Source organism: Triticum aestivum, chromosome 7D (assembly GCF_018294505.1).
Source record: "Triticum aestivum cultivar Chinese Spring chromosome 7D, IWGSC CS RefSeq v2.1, whole genome shotgun sequence".
Classification (NCBI taxonomy): Eukaryota; Viridiplantae; Streptophyta; class Magnoliopsida; order Poales; family Poaceae; genus Triticum; species Triticum aestivum.
Window position 1 is genome coordinate 199,927,360 of NC_057814.1, and position 16,985 is coordinate 199,944,344.

The 16,985-nt window shown below is 44.4% G+C and overlaps 1 protein-coding gene across 4 annotated transcripts; it reads right to left on the reverse strand.

Moving 5' to 3' along the window:
• Nucleotides 1-214: 214 nt before the first annotated feature.
• On the reverse strand, nucleotides 215-16,231 carry LOC123170255 (protein MICRORCHIDIA 6). Of its 4 annotated transcripts, none has more exons than XM_044588087.1 (21): nucleotides 15,988-16,231; nucleotides 13,683-15,020; nucleotides 12,835-12,909; nucleotides 12,685-12,719; nucleotides 12,499-12,571; nucleotides 12,290-12,379; nucleotides 12,134-12,209; nucleotides 11,072-11,150; nucleotides 10,688-10,822; nucleotides 10,296-10,394; nucleotides 9,531-9,632; nucleotides 9,305-9,451; nucleotides 8,518-8,610; nucleotides 7,941-7,989; nucleotides 7,732-7,843; nucleotides 7,227-7,525; nucleotides 7,068-7,153; nucleotides 6,943-6,998; nucleotides 3,273-3,315; nucleotides 1,572-1,787; nucleotides 215-763 (listed from the first exon to the last, which is right to left on the reverse strand). In XM_044588087.1, the coding sequence occupies exons 2-20, from the start codon at nucleotides 15,010-15,012 to the stop codon at nucleotides 1,614-1,616; spliced, it is 3,153 nt and encodes a 1,050-aa protein (XP_044444022.1). In that variant the 5' UTR covers nucleotides 15,013-15,020; nucleotides 15,988-16,231; the 3' UTR covers nucleotides 215-763; nucleotides 1,572-1,613. The 4 variants fall into 4 exon arrangements, with proteins under 4 accessions (XP_044444022.1, XP_044444020.1, XP_044444021.1 ...); XM_044588085.1 differs by having other exon boundaries at nucleotides 219-763; nucleotides 12,499-12,577; XM_044588086.1 differs by having other exon boundaries at nucleotides 222-763; nucleotides 11,072-11,147; nucleotides 12,499-12,577.
• Nucleotides 16,232-16,985: the final 754 nt, after the last annotated feature.

Here is a 16,985-nt window from a genome sequence, read left to right on the forward strand (position 1 = left end):
TCGACGCGCTAAGCTTTGAGATCGCGGTGAGTGTGAGGGCGTGATTAGGTAGGGAGAGATCTTCGTGCACACCCCAGTGTTCGAACCTCAAGGGTTTTGCCGGAACCCGAAATCCGACAATCACCTCCAACAAGTAGGGGTTGATTACCCTCTCGAAGAACTTGTCCTTGAAGGATCTTGGTATAGCCATGGGTTTGAGAGGGTCGTCTGGGTCAAAAATTTACAACCGGACAGTGATCCAGCGGCCCGTCCGGACGTACGAGACGTCCGGTAGTTAGATGCTCTTATTTGATTGTATCATCCCACGTATGCGCCGGTGGCGCAGTCACTAGACATAAACGGCGGGGGGTTGTGGTTGGGAATAAATAAATTTCCGGGACCGAGAGGTGATAGACTGCGAAAACCATCCCAAATTGCAGGTTGTCTGGGGACTGGGGAGTACTCCGCCTTTTCTCTTCGTACTAGTACAAGCTCCGCATCGGAGAGGCAAAGCAAAAGCGTCACGAGATCCAACCGCCGGCAGAGCCGGAGCAGCTGGGATCTCGAGCGCCAACGCGAGACCACCACGTGTGGCGGCGCCACCAAGTGCCTGACATGTGGACCGGGCGTATGGTTTGCCCGCTTGGCATGCATGGGGGACGCGTGCAGGCTTCTCGGTGCGGGCTGCGAGTAGAAAAAAAATCTCTGGCGAAGAAGATATGCAGTGAGCTCGCAGGCAGGATCACGTGCGACTTCTCTTACTCTTTTCTGCAGAGGCTGGGGCCTGAAAGAGTGAAAGTTTCTATTTTAAAACATAAAAAATGGAGCATTCGCAGCCAACCATAATAGTACAGTGGAAGAACAGAGAGACAAACATATCGCTGCGAACGTGATTCGTTTCGTTCAGATATTTTTCTTTTCTTTATTTTCTTCTGCAGGAGAGTTTTGAGTCGCTGTACCGCACGTGTAATTTTGAGACAAAACAGCCGGTGCTTTTTTTCTGCCAACAATGATGGAAAACAGAAATGCTAAATACGGTCTACGTGCGTAGCAAACCCTTTATCATGGCAAATCTGAATTTTATTAGCCAGGAAACAATGAAACCTGTTGGAAATTATAGCAAAATGGTGAAGTGGATTAAGGGGCTTTTTGGATTGTGACTATATTTGCCTTATGTTGTCACATTATTTTTGTCACACTTGCCTAACTTGAGTTGCTCAAATTGTTAGCCACACTTTGGCTTGCCTAAGGGAATCTTGCCACACTCTTTGTGTCTATGACATCTGGGGTTCACTGCTCATAAAAAATTTTCTTGCCTTAGGTGTGGCTAAAACCAAACACCCACCTAACTTGGTCAAACTTGCCTAAGGTAAGATGTGGCAAAGTGTGGTAATATATGGCTGGAAACCAAACAGCCCTAAGAGCTTCAGACTGCATCGACTGCATGTGCTAGTTCAGATGGATTTGTTAGGAACCCGGTGGAAACGCACCGGTTTATTGCGCACGCGTGCACACACATACGGGAAAAAACAAGCACCGGAAATGCAACTGTTTCAAACATGAACAACAACTGGCACTACGGTGTACGATACCTGTGTTCATTATCATCCCTCTGCTATCTTGGCGTTAAACTGTTATGCGTCGAAAGAAACATGTAGGTGCTCTTCATACAACTCAAGGAGATCTGAATACACATCTACCATGTGTGTTGAGATATAGTAGTAGATAGAATTTGCGGAGCAGACCCTGAACTTATCCGTCTGAAGAAACAAAGGGCCAGAATCTTGTGCAACAAGGCGTATAATAATCTGCAAAAAAGTTCGCACGGTACAAAGATGCTTTCACAACGAGAAAAGGAACTGACTCAGAAAACAAGATATTACGGAAACCGATCGATGACTCACTAGGAAAGCGTAGCGTTAGCATAACCAATGGCGTGCATGCAAAGGAAGAAGGGGCAAGTGAAAGTTTTCCCACGAAAACCGTGACAAGGGTACCTTTCTAAGGCAAAAGGGAAGAAGATGAAGAATCCGTAACTCGAGTTGTCTCAAAAAAAAAAAAACTCCCTCGAAAAGAAAATCTCTCAAAGGCACGTGCCATTTTCTTGACAGCTGCTTTGCTTCCCGTCGCGTCCCTTCACACGCCCAATAATTTGTTTGAGTATGCCGTTTGCATGGACGGCTGCTATTTTCCATCACGAGAAAAGAAAAAAGATTGATAATTTGACTGTTCATAGCGGTCCTCAGTCGGAACAGTCCACACGGACCCGTGAGCCCGTCCGCCCGTGTTACTGTACAGGACACGGCAAGGATTTTCTACCCGTGAAAAGGAAGGTGCTGATGTTCGGTAACAAAATAGCCCCATTTATTTTCGGTAATATTACTGCGCTGACGTTCTCTCGAAGGTCATGGCAAAACGAACGATTCTCGTAGCAATTTATGTAATAGCAAGGATGGCAGATTCCTTCAAGAAGCACGACAAATCCTAGAAAGAAGAACTAGACCGATTTGCCATCCTCACTGATGAAAACTGCAACCCGCTGACAACACAATTTGCCATGTTCCCGAGCGAAAGTTCGCTGGTTAAGCTGGTCCTCTCTTCTCCTTTTTTTTCTTTCCTCCCAAACAATTTAACTAGTTGATTCATGTGCACCGCTACAGTTTACAGTAGCATCATATTTAGAGGGATAGTTGTTTTTAGTTTACGTGTATATTCAGTTATTGACCCGCCACCGCTACCGTAAAGGAGGTTTCTTCCTACATCAAACGTCTGATGTTACTTACCATGCACAGTGCCAAACCATACATCTACTTACTGCAGGCGCCTAGGTTCTACCACCAATCCACCATCCCGAGGGGTCAAACTCCCGCTTAAACCGCCCCATAGGTTAGTACTATTAGTACGTAGTTATGGACTTCCGCTGCCGGTGTGGTGTACTGGTGTCAGTCATGCCATTCAATCAGATCCATCCGACTCCCAGGGAAGAGGTGCTGGCGATGGGGTGGATCCTGCGATGTATAGCGCTGAGGCCGTGGTAGAACTCCAACTCGTCCGTCAGGCTCCTCTGCTTCCGTTGCCACTCGCGGAGTTCACCCATCAACCTGTCCGCCTGTTCAGCGGCGATTGAGCACGTCAGCCTTTTGGAATCTAAGAGGATCAGGTGCCTCCATTTCCGACATTCAAAACACCAGAGCCATCTAGTACTAGGTACCTTTTTTTGTACTTCCAGATACTACTCTACATTTTACCTCCCCGCAAAAAATATGAAAAACTGCATTTTACCAGCAACTTACCTTGCTTCGGAGAGTCTGCCCGGCCGCCTCGAGCTCGGAACACCTTCACGGCATTTTTTTGGCAACAATCATTACACATGGTTTACAAACAATGAACAAAACATATAACAAACTGTTTTACCTTGTGAATCTAAAAGAAAGTGCATGGACCCAGCAAAAAGCAAATTGCAGGGATGACACATTTGTTTTAATTTTTACCATCTCTGTGATACAAACTACGTACCAAAAAAAGTGCCTCTACAGTCCACAACCCACGTCCAGTAAATCGAACAATCAGCCCTTAACTACACTTTATCGTGCGGATCATTGCTGAAACTAAACAGAGCAAACTACTGCCACAGAAGTATGTGAATATATGGCATCCTAGAAAGAAAAGCGCAGGTCTATCAAGAAAGAAAAATGAATCCAGATTTACAAGCTTTAGCTGACCCAGTGTATAACAATGAACTGTGCTTTTGGTCCCTATAATCTGCTATCATGCTCAGTTTAGTTATCTACGTCCAAGTCGTACATTTTAGACATATATTCAAAGTTGCCTGTCAACTTGTCACTGTTATTATACGGATGAACGAAAGATGAGATGATGCAACCATAGGTTACCTACATATGAGATAACATATGATAGGAGCTGGGTTCCTACCGGGTCTAGCTCGTAGGTTGTAGGGGTGGAAGGGGGCTTGACGTGGAGGAAGGCGAGGTCGCCGGCGTTGGGGCGCCGTCGTGAGAGAGAGAGAGAGAGAGAGAGAGAGGGCGCAGGAGGCGACGGCTAGGGTTAGGTCTCCCGGCTCCCTTCAGGAAGCCGAGCAAATATGATTGCTTCTGCTTAACTTCAAACGAGTCCTTACATGAGTTTATATAATCTCCAAATACAATAACTGGGGTAAGCCCCTAATAACGATAAGATAACTGGGCCAGGCCCCTAACTGCCTGGGTTGTAGTATATGCCGGTCATAACATCTCTCCCCGCCTGCACAAACAGCTCGTCCTCGAGCTGGAAGGCGGGGAAGCGCTTGCGGAACTCCTCGAGGTGATAAACGGGCGCCAAACACCTCCGCGTCAACTGGGGCGGGCAGGTCGCCGAGGCCGGCGGTGGCGGTGTCCTCCTCAATGTAGTCCGCAGCCTCCAGGTAGAAGAGTCGCGGCCAGACGTGGCCGGGCATGTAGGGCTCGTCGCAGTTGAAGAACAACCCTTGGCGGCGACGCTCGAGTTGCTCGGCCGGGGTGAGCCGGCGGAACGGGCGCGCCGCGGTCCCGGCGAGGGGCGCCGCGGAAGCCCGAGCAGGCCGACCCTGCGGGGGAACTTCCGGCCAGGGTGGCGGCCCAGCGGCCCGGGGCGGTGATGCCTGCTGGATGGCCACTGCACGGCGCTCGAACGCGCGGGCATAGTACATGGCCGTCTGAAGGTCCTGTGGCCCGCGCATCTCCACGTCCACGCGGATGTGGTCCTGTAGGCCGCCGACGAAGAGCTCAGCCCGCTGACGAGCCGAAACGCCGGGGGGTGTGGCACGCCAGTGCCTGGAAGCGGTCGGCGAAGTCTTGCACTGTGGTGAGGAACGGAAGGCGCCCAAGCTCCGCCAGACGGCTCCAGCGTATAGGCGGACCGGAGCGCAAGAGGCACATATCGTGGAAACGCTCCCATGGTGGCATGCCGCCCTCGTCCTGCTCGAGGGCGTAATACCAAGTCTGGGCGGCGCCTCGTAGATGATAGGAGGCGATCCAGGTGCGGTCGGACGCAAGCGTGCGCTGCCCCCTGAAAAATTGGTCGCATTGGTTGAGCCAATTCAGGGGGTCGACGGTGCCGTCGTAGGTCGCGAACTCTAGCTTGGAGAATCTCGGCGGTGGCTGGGCGTGGACAACGGGCGGGTATGTGTCATCCGCGCGGAACAGTGAGGGCGACGGCGCCGAGTGTGCGGGCTGTAGAGTACCGCCATGGAAAAGGGGCCCGTCCACACCATCGTAGGGACCCGCAGCACCCGAGGACCCGCCGTACTGCACGGTCGGGGGCGGCGCCGGCGGTGACGGCACGTGTGGCTGTCCTGAGGCCATCGTGTAGACCGGCTCGATGGACCCGGCGAGCCAGGCCGGTAGCGGAGATGGCGACGGGGGGAAACGGACCTGGTGGATGGGCACCCCGGGCGCCGTCGACGGAAGGCCCGACCCCGAGATCGCCGGTGGCTGCTGCTACGGCAGCGGCATGATGGATGCGACGGAGGTCGCCAGTGGTGGCGGCTGCCACGGGAGCTACTGCGGCCCCGTGATGGTGGTGATGGGGGCGGGCGGCTGCAGCCCATAGTGCCCCGCGAGGAAGGTGCGGATGCCATGGACCACCTGAGCCAGGTCCCGGATCGCCACCGTCATCTCCTCCGGGGTGAGCATGGCGGGGGTGGGCTCGGGTGGCGTCCAGGCGGCGGAGGAGACCGGCCCGGTCAGGGACGGCGTGCTGGCCGCGGTGGTCATCGGCGACAAAGAGGCGACCGGGAGTGGGAGGGAGGGGTGGGCGGTGGCGCGGACATGATCGAGCCTGAGACACCTGATACCAGATTGATAGGAGCTGGGTTCCTACCGGGTCCAGCTCGTAGGTTGTAGGGGTGGAAGGGGGCTTGACGTGGAGGAAGGCGAGGTCGCCGGTGTTGGGGCGCCGTCGCACGAGAGAGAGAGGGCGCAGGAGGCGGCGGCTAGGGTTAGGTCTCCCGGCTCCCTTCAGGAAGCCGAGCAAATATGATTGCTTTTGCTTAGCTTCAAACGAGTCCTTACATGAGTTTATATAATCTCCAAATACGATAACTGGGCTAAGCCCCTAATAACGATAAGATAACTGGGCCAGGCCCCTAACTGCCTGGGCTGTAGTATATGCCGGTCATAACATACTATTATAGAGCACTAATATCCAACAGTACTAAGCCATAATCAACAAAGGATCAGATCCTTTTGCATCAAATATCAACTTTTTGTTTCAACTGACCAAAGTAATCACTTCTGTGTGTGGCCACTCAATGTTCTAAACAACCATCGAAAAAAAGGATCAACTAAGAAGCAATGCTAAAACTTAATGGTCGACAATTTAAGCATGCGTGTTTGATTATACCCTTCTTTACCAAACTATGCCTACGGCTTAGCAATTTATGCCGTTATTTGGTTTGTCTTTGCCTTGCCCTATGGAACTTATCCATGCCTTAAGGGATCTCCCAAGTAGTCCCGCCAGATCATGGGTGAGTAACTCCAGTCAATTTTTCATTCCCAAGCGTCCCACGTTGTTTCCCAATGACAAATAACAAGTGTCTATCACGTTACCTTTCCAAATCATGCTTGCTCTTGTGATTATGTTACTTAATGATGAAAATTGGTTTCACGTCTCATACTTAGAGAATTATAGATTAATTCATATGATAAACCGGCTAATGATACCAAACCGTTTGCTTACCTATGCTATCGTCATTCTTTCATCGGGATTCAGTTAATGAAGCATACTAATGGTCACACTAATATCATTAGCCGGTTGTTGTTTCAAATGTGGTATATGTAACCCATTAATTCATACATTATAATAGGTGTAAAATTAAATATGCAAATAATGGTGATTGTTGTTTCAAATGTGGTATATGTAACCCATAGAATTGAAAGTGGAATAAACAAAAGCTAAAAACATGCTAAGAAAGATTTCATTACTCACTCGGCCTTTAGCATCATGTTCTGACAAAGTAAGAGACTGCTCCTTTCCTCTCCTATCTACAAAAAATGCAATAAAAAAGTTAAAACTATTTATTACCATAAAAGTACTCCTAACAGATTTCTAACCTCAACAACATTGACGCCATTTGTGTTGTGCCTTTTTTGGGCCCTCATTTCAATCATCGAGCCAGAGTTTCTTCTTTTGCACGGTTCTGCTTGGAGTACACTAATCAGAAAAATATCAAGGGGATTCATCGAAGGGGGCGAAAGATATCTGAAACCAACCAGTTTGCTGGGGTGTGCTTGGCATATATAATGAAGTCCTCATATTTCTCCTTGCTAAAGAACATGCACCATAGTCCATTTGATCCCTCAAGGCACCAACATGCAAAGGATTTAATGAGTTACCTCCATTGAAACAGGAGTTCAACACTCCAGATGCCTTGGCTCTTGAGTTCCTGGCATAAGTTGTTGCTGTAGCTTGGGCTACTGAGCTGTCATTGGTAGCAGCAATAGATGTATAATATGCTGGAGGAAGAGATTTTGTGACTGGCTGGTAGCCAATCAAATGTGCATGGTGCCTCCTGCCACAAATAGATGGTGGTTATAGTAGTCATATTTTTTCCAAGAAAATAACAGTACATATATAAGAATGATAGGAAGATATCAGAGCATGCATGCAGTAAAAGAAAAGGGAAGTGTGCATCTGGCTGGAAGGTGAATGTAATGTAAATATATCTGTAAATGACCAAAGGCTGGGAATACAGCTGTAAGCACTTTCAGAACTTACCAATACTCCATTGTCATGTCTTTTAATCTCGTCTCAAGTCTCTGAAAAAGTTCCGTCTTCTCAAAATCTTGCTTATCATGTGTAGGTCGTATAAAGTTCGCCTCCAAAACCCCTAGGAAATAATGTTTTATTCAACACTAAAAATACTCTGGTACTGAAATTATAGCGAAACCCAGCAACAAACTAAAAACTGCAATAGGAATTCATACCAGCAATGCCTCTGCCTCGACCTCTCTCAGAGCCTGCAGCCCAAAATGGCTGAACAAAGAAACTAATAGATTAAAATAATATGATATGCTAGTATTTAGCATGCTGAAAAGCATAAGTCAGAGAAGGTGGCTGAACTGCCATGGTGAATAACATTTTTTAATTTGTAATATCAGAAATTCAGAATATCCATCTGGAAGGAAATTTTGGTAACAAGGAAACACATTATAACAAAGATGATGAATCACCTTAGATAAAAGAGGGATCATCTAAACACCCTATATGGTTTAAACGAACATCTATAAAACCTGCCTGAAAGGAAAGTCCCGCAATGAGGATCCTTTAAAGTGTACCCTCATTGTAATCAGCCCCTCTAGTAAGTTCTCAACTAATCTGTATTGGACATTAATATCGTCCATATAGTAACTAATCTGGAGTCTGTGCTTTTGTAATGCTTCTACTTAGCAATTGCATTATTATTATACAAATTTCTTGTTTCCTGAAACAACTTACAAGGACAAATACTATGCAACATATGACAATTTAAAAGCAGTGTGCATGTGGATGAGCTTATTTTACCAGAATAAGACGGTTCCTATGGTAGACATTAAATCCATAGATATCCAGGTGTGGAGCACCTTTTAAGAAGCCAATTGAAGTAATGACATCAACCTGATTCAAAACAGATGCATTAGGTGCACTACATACTTTCCAATCATCCAAAATAATTGTACTTAGATGGGTGCAATCTATATTTCAAATAAAGTTCCCTGAGCAATGTCTAGAATGACCAATGAAATGCTCAGTGCTTAAAAAGAATGATGTTGCAGTTACTCATGAGCTTAAAAGTCGTCTTAGAACGCTTGCAGTCACCATTTACAACTTTGGCCACCAGTGTAACCAAAATATTTTGATTTTTGCATGCAAATGTTTCTGAAAGAACTTGTGAAGTGCAAGTGTTATTACCAGACTTGTCATAAAATATTTTTCGTCACATCATATTTGATAAGTTTTGTTAACAATGTAATATAACAAGTCATAGTTAAATATGCATACTGGAGATCATATCAATGCCCAATACAAGTACTCCCTCCGTTCACTATTATAAGATGTTTTGGATATTTCAATATGGACTATATACAGACTGAAATGAGTGAACAAACACACTAAAATGCGTCTATATACATCCGATTCAGAAAAAAGTCAGAACATCTTATAATAGTAAACGCAGGGAATACAAAATAGTACAGCTGGTAGTTAAGTTGCTCTGCAAAACTACCATTTTAGTATTAGAAAAGATGTGCATAATGTTAGTAGATGTACAGCTGAGATCAGTTCTAAACTAAGTTCTCTAGAACAAACTAACCTGTACGCTTGTTCCAACTTGTGGTTGATATTTGATACATTCACGGTATATGAGGTCCTTTATAATATGATGAGGTTCAACAGTTCGTCCACACAAGATGACTTTAAAGTGTTGTGGTAGACGAAGGTATAGTATAGATGCATAAACCTGGTCATGTTTAAAATAGTCAGTCATTCCAAAGAAACAGATGTAAGTCTCGGATATATATTTTGTGTTTGGAACTTACACGAAGTGAATATCGAAAGCGATTTGCAATATGCATATGATTCAACCTTTTCACTTTCGCGCGTTCTTCTGGTATCTTAGGCGCTCCTGACATCATAATATCCTGCACCACCATGTGACAATGTTGTCCTTTAGTGAAAATTTGTACAAATGACTCGGAGAAAGGTAAAGCAAGCAGCACTGTGAAAGTGTGAATGAATTACAACTATAATTCATTTCTATACTGCATGAGAACAGTATATAGGATTACTGGTGGTGATTGTAGTCACAAGGGGTTCAGTGATCAACATCAGTGATTCGACATTTACTGAGCTAATTTCTTTGATGGTTGTTAGCCCGGCAGGGCTATGGACAGGGGTGCGTGGAAGCTTGCTATCCATGTGCCAGAGCCATGAGTTGGTTGCGAGATCTTATGGGTTTCACCTCTAGCCTACCCCAACTTGTTTGGGACTAAAGGCTTTGTTGTTGTTGTTGTTGTTGTTGTTGGTTGTTAGCCCGGCAGGGGCAATCAGGTGATACAAGTAAAAAAGTAAATATTTTATATATCTTCCAACAACAAAAAGGTGAAAGAACTCTATTCTTAAAGCAAATACTACAGCTTCCATTTCTATAAGATTAGAATATATTCAACTTTTCCATCAAATATTTTTCAAGTGTTGCATGAACTAAGTAATGTTTATCCTTAGTTTTGAAGTACACCATAAAAACAAGGAATACTGAAATTTGAAATCTATGGAGTAGAGTCGCCGAGAGAAACAAATGTCACCTCGTCATCAGTTGTAAAGTCAAGCTCCATTTCATCCACATCATTGAGCCACAAGTTGAATACAACAATTTTTGTGCCATGGCATCCCATGTCCTCAAACTGTCAGCATGTGGACCAGAGTAAGTAGGAAGTAATCTTGTACAAACAAACCATTCCAGATATACAGAAGAAAAAAACTGTATAGCTATTGCATTTCAAAACGAAATCTAGATATTCACCATGAAAATATTGCTTTTAGGGTATAACACTACTAAGCAACCATAGAAGTAACCAGTTACTATCTGAGCACACCGACATACAATCAATTGGTTTGGGACAAATATTTTCAAGAGAAGTCATGTCAGAATTGCAAAAAATGATTAACTGGATAGGTAGAGAGAGTAGTAACTTACTTGATTCAATAAATCATCTTCTGTAGAAAATTGAGACCACCTCAGAAGAGTGGACAAATTGGAAGAAAAATGTTTTTCACCACGGTCCATTATCCTCTTGAAATTGCGGGATGAAGGATCAAATTCATAGTCAACCTATAAGAAAAATAGCATTAGTTGTTTAGTAGGAAATAGCACGGTATCAAGGGTCTGTGTCAGTTAAAATCCTACATCCACAATTCCACATGCTAATTAATCTTCAGAAGACATTATTACCAACATCAAGCTATTATATTGGAAACAAATGTCAGTTCACTCTTGTCCAAATACTAAACAAAAACATGGTGATGTGGCTGTAGATGCTACATTAATAGTGTCATAAGTTAATAAGTTTAATAAACTGACCACTGGCACTAATATGTCATCGCAGCCGGTTCCTTTGAGGAATGTGTAAGAGAGCAGCCCAACACTTCGTGTCAATCTGCTGCCATATCAATGATTAAACTAAATGGTTACCACAATATAGTAGATAAGTTTGGATAGCGAGTTAGCAAGACATCAGCAAAGATGCTCAACAGAATGACATCACAAGTTATATGCTAAAAGCCTTTGGATAGCGAGTTAGCAGGACACAGCAAAGATGCTCAACAAAATGACATCATAAGTTATATGCTAAAAATTGGCAACTCTTTGCCAATTTTTGAGAGATTGGCAAAGCAAGACGGTACCTAACCAAAATTTTCGCCAACCAGTTTTTGGTAACCATCCAATCATGCTCCTTTATATCTGTTATCTATATCTTCTATCTATCTATTATCTATCACCTATTATATCTAGTGTAAGAATAACTTTGAATAACAACCGTTGGATGAAGCCGATCCGACAGTAGAGAGGTGGCAAATCCGAGTGTTGCTGACCGTTGGATTTCTCTTATTAGAACAGATTCTGCCACATGTACTATCTAGAAAATTCTATGGTTGGGTTAAGCCTTATGGACATTTTGCACAAAACTTAAAACACACTTCTACTTCGTTCTAGACTTTCTTTGTTCAAGGCTATGGATGTAGCTTCATAAATCATATTTATCTTTGCAGATAGAGTAGCTATTGTTGTTATTTCCTATGAAAAATTGCAATATGAGGTACCCAAAAAGACGCCTAGACAGAAGCACTCGATATATTTTACCCGAGTTTTGCATCTTATAATTTATGCATATAGCTCAAAATTTTCATTTTCCCACTATAATGCATGCCGATCTTTGATTGTAATTTTATTATCTGAGCTCTCACGTGCATTAACTTGCTAGTACATTTTAGGATGGGAGGTTTAACAGAAAAACAAAGTACAATCAATTTGTTCCATATTGCATTTTATCATGATAATTTAGAGTGTCGAAACAAAGTTCCCATATTTGCTAATGTCAGAAAGTGGATAGGAAAGATGCTGCATTGTTAAAGTAGGACAAACCTATTAGCTTTTCTGCAGCTGAATATGATAGCATCTGCCCCAAGCCTCATTGTGCTGGTTTTGAAGCCATTTCCATCTGTAAATGTAACCACAAGTCAGTGACTATTTAGCAATGGAATAATCAACATTTTTAAGCGAGTTCACAAAAACTATTACATTGTCCAATTGATGAATTCGTGCATTTATTGGAGAATCCAAAGCTCAAACAATGTCGAAGATACTCAGGACTCATACCGCCTCCATCATCTTGAAAATAGGATTCAAGAAATAAGCTACAGAAAATACTACATAAAAATTATGTAGCCAGTGCAATGTAAATTATATAGCCAGTGCAATGTGATAGTACATATCTATCTGTATGCTACCTTGTATCATTAACGAATACTCTCCAACAGGAGAATATTTCATTTTATCTATTTTCACATAGGTTGCCCCGTTCTGCACCTACTCCACGTTCCGATGCAAAACAGAGGAATCAAGAAACAAAATAAAGCATGAGAATCACAGATAAAGGTGATACTATTTAGTGTTCATATATTTGAAGCAAAAACCTCATCAACAGCGTTGTCGAGCAGTTCTGCAATAGCTGTAGCAAAAGAGTTAAGCATACATCAATCTAGAGTCCAGATTTCACTAGAAGGGGCATAGACATACAAAAGCAGAAGTGAAGTGCCAGCTTTACAGATATCACTACGACGTACCACCAAATACCCACTTGTGTGACGTAGCATTCGAGTGAAGAAACTTGGGATTAATCCTTAAGCAGTTCTGGCCATCTAATCAAATTGCAAAATTAAATGGTAAGAAGTAAGAACAAATAGAAAATGGAGATGATGTGCATGCAGACAGGATGCTGTTGATGCTAACACGCATATAAATAGATGTTCCCCACTGCTTGCTCCTCTTACCCGAATGGGGCCATATTGAACCTGCCAGTGCAGGTTTTCCTCTATTTTTTATGTTAATACAACAGAGAAAGAGGCTGGGAAAACATTTAAACAGAAGACCCTTAATTCATTCATGCATAATGAACTCTGGATACAACCTCACAATTTTAGGGATGCCTTATCACCTTATGTAATAGACTATTTAATAGTGGAAACATCTCTCTATTTTGTGGAATATATTCAACGAAAATAAACCAAACCATAACAATGAAATAGACCAACTAAAGATTAAAGTAAACAACTTGGTAGCCAAGGTAAACCATGAAGGACTCTTACATCAGTGGCAGTGTAGGTTGGATGCAGCTCTGCCATATATACAAAAATACAGCAAACTAATAATAATCTAACTAGTAGATACTCTGAGACATGTAAATGTAATACAGCAAACTTTTTTACTTAACGTAAACACAATTCTCAGTTCCATCTTCCATGTAACAGGGAACTGCGTGTGAGCAAGTTTCAGTCCACCAATGGGAGAGCGGAGTGGACAAGCAGGGGAATCCACCCAACCTGCCATGATGGACACTCTAAACGGGACAGGCAATGTTTATTGGTGGGACTGTTAAATAGAGTCCTAGGCTTGGAAGAGAATAAGAACATACTGTTGATGGAAGCTCGGGAAGCAACCTTGTACCCCCCAGCCTTCCAGAATTGCCGGGGAAAAGGCGCCACAGTTGCGATGGGAGGGGAATCTATCAATGCATCTCTCTTGTGACTCTGTTGCGCTGTCCTTAGTGAGGATGTAGTAGCACCTTGTTCTGTCATTGACAAGGATGATGAAGCAGCTTGTCGTGTCATTGACGAGCATTCAGCAGCTTTGTCTTCATGGTTATACTGCATAGCCTCTTCAGCAAAATCACCTGCTGCTACACCTTCTGTAAACGATGATGGGGCACCTTCGACTGCATTTCCAGACTGCTTAGCCTCTTCTACGCAATCAACTGCTGTGACAAAATCCTGCTTTCCAGACTGCATAGCCTCTTCACTGCAATCGCCTGCTACGACACCTTGTCCAGTAGACGATAATGGGCCAGCTTCAGCTGCATTCTCGAACTGCATGGCCTCTTCTGCGTAATCAACTGCTGCAACAAAATCCTGATTTCCACACTGCATAGCTTCTTCACTGCAATAACCTGCCACAACACCTTGTTCTGTTAACGATGATGGGCCAGCTTCAGCTGCATTTTCAGACTTCATGGCCTCTACTGCGTAATCAACTGCTGCAGAAAAATCCTGATTTCCAGGCTGCAAAGCTTCTTCACTGCAATCGCCTGCTGCAACACCTTGCTCTGTAAACGACGATGGGCCAGCTTCAGCTGCATTTTCAGACTGCATGGCCTCTTCTGCACAATCAACTGCTGCAGCAAAATCCTGATTTCCAGGCTGCATAGCCTCTTCACCGCAATCACCTGCCGCGGCACCTTGTTCTGTAAACAATGATGGGCCAGCTTCATCTGCATTTTCAGAATGTGTGGCCTCTTCTGCGCAATCAACTGCTGCAGCAAAATCCTGATTTCCAGACTGCATAGCCTCTTGTGCAACATCACCTATTACAAGAAACTCTTCCACACCATTAGCAGCAGCAAGAAACTCTTGTCTTGGTACCACTGTCTGAGGTGCCCCGCCTTGTCCATGAGGTGCAACAAACTGTTGTCTATGTGATGTCGTTGCCCCCTGAGCAGCATCCCCTTTCCCGTGAGCATTCCTATCCTCTTCAACGTCAGCTTCTTCTGTGGTTAAATCAACAATTTCTACTTCCAACTGAGCTGTCCCATGTACATGAGTATCCAGTTCTTCTTTCACTATTGTGGGAGGAAATTCTTCTTTGACTTCTGTTGAAGGAAATTCTTCTTTGACTTTTTCTGGAGGAAGTCTTTCTTTGACTGTCACCTCCTCGTCATCAGACAACTCAATCCAGTCCAACAATGCCATTGCTTAACCTGAAGCAACTAGATTGAGTGAGTAACAAGCATGCCAAACGAAGGACAAACACACAATCCAGTTCATCAAACAATTAAATGTAATAAATGGTCATGAAAACAAAGGGCACGCAACATTTCCAATGGTAACTCTATGAAAACGAAGGGCACGCCATATTTCCAAAGGTAACTCTATTCTATTATCTTTGGTACAGTAACAAAAGCCATCGAGTTAGTGGTGATGGGGGTTTCACCTTGCTGGATGTTATGTGGATTGATCTGTGAAATGTGGGTACATGTGAATCGGCTATACAATTATCAATTTTCCACAGAATTTACAGATTTGGGGAAAATCATGTCCGCACGCCACAGGCGCTGATATTATTTGTGTATGATGGATTTCATATGGTCTTTCGGGGCTTCAATTTTTGAAGCTGCTGCGAGTACGAAGTTATGGAGATCCGTGTGGCCAATCACAGCAAAGTTAGCTAAATGTGATCAGCGCGTAATAATTGGGACCGATCTGTACACGTGTCAGCCAATCAGGGCAAAGCTAGCTAAATGCGATCAGCGCGTAATAATCAGTCGCGCTCGTGACGAATAAGACGATGGAGACAGAAAAATCCATTTCAACCCCTCTCACACAGGACAGGAACAGAGGAAATCAGCGAGAGCAGAGCAGTAGAGTTCAGTAACAAAAAAAAAACACCCCCAAATCCACCAGCAAAAACAGAAGCTGAACTCCATGAAACCCTCGAGTTTGGGGAAAGCAGGAATCGGCGCCCCCGCCTGCCTAACCTCCCAGAAATGGAAACGAAAAAAATACTGGCACAAATGCTCCTCCACACGACAACCAACAACGGCAATCCAAGAGAAAAGCGGCGGGCTGGACGGGTTCCGACTCATCGTCAATCGCACAGGGAAGAGCGTGCGCCGATTGCTCGCGGCGCGCGGAGGAAACAATCGAGAAAAAGCTAGGGTTCCTCACCCCGAAACAAATCAATGCTGGTCCGCGCCGTCGTCGCCGGCCCGCTGAGGCGAGGGGAGCGGAGGAAGAATAGCGACGGCGAGAGGAATTCGGCGGAGGTGGCTTGCTTGCGAAGGCGGAGGAGAGGGTTTTGTTGGGAGGGGTTAGCGGAGAAAACGCAACACACACTCCGTCTGTTGTGGGCTGCGAGGGTGGTGGGTGTGGACGGGACTGAGCGTTGATGAATGATTGAAGGGAGGGAGGTAAAAGCGTGTGTGAAGCGGCATAAAAAAGAAGACCACGCCAGGAGTGTAGGAGTAAAAGCGCGAGAACTTTCGCGGAAGCCGCCCGCCGGTCATAAAAAATTCAACCAACTTTCTTTTCCGCCCATCCCAGATTTTTTTCTGTGCACGTCTACCTTGTTTTCTTGAACACGGTACATCATACGTACGCACACTCATCTCTATGAGCGCACCGACCCATATTTTATCTTTATGAGCATTTTGAAGAGACTGAGTCGGCACATTATTCTGAGATTGATGAAGTTACCACAGACACGTCTTCTTCCACAAAAGTATATCGTCAAAAGGACTGAAATAAATTTAAAAAAAATATGAGCATCAATGTCAAATTTGAGTCTTAAAATTTCGTGGGTGGGAATACCATTGTCCTCTTAATCATCTACCTACAAATTTGTTTGCGTCTATACTATTTTCATTTTACTCGCCTCAAGTATCTCGAGTGATCATGTGAGTAGATATCAACACAGCCACACAGGGCTACGTTTGTTCTTAGAGTACGGAAGAGTAAGATAAAACATCAAGGCCGCGGCGGGCAATAGTTTCGATACATGACCAATGACATGGACAGAAATGGCCACGCGGCGCCCAATTAGCTTCAAAAACTATGATGATGAAGATGATGATGATGATGATGATGATGATGATGATGATGATGATGATGATGAGCATCTCCACTCCCCCCTCCCCAACACGTCCCTTAAGGTATCTTTTTTATCG

Bases quoted from the DNA above. Each gene is read 5' to 3' on its own strand.
- LOC123170255 (XM_044588085.1), bottom strand. From the start codon at position 15,012: ATGGCATTGTTGGACTGGATTGAGTTGTCTGATGACGAGGAGGTGACA. The intron at 9,452-9,530 runs GTAAGTTCCAAA...AAACATGACCAG, and splicing joins GCTTTCGATATTCACTTCGT to GTTTATGCATCTATACTATA. The intron at 1,788-3,272 runs GTAAGTTGCTGG...ACTTTTTTGCAG, and splicing joins GGCAGACTCTCCGAAGCAAG to ATTATTATACGCCTTGTTGC.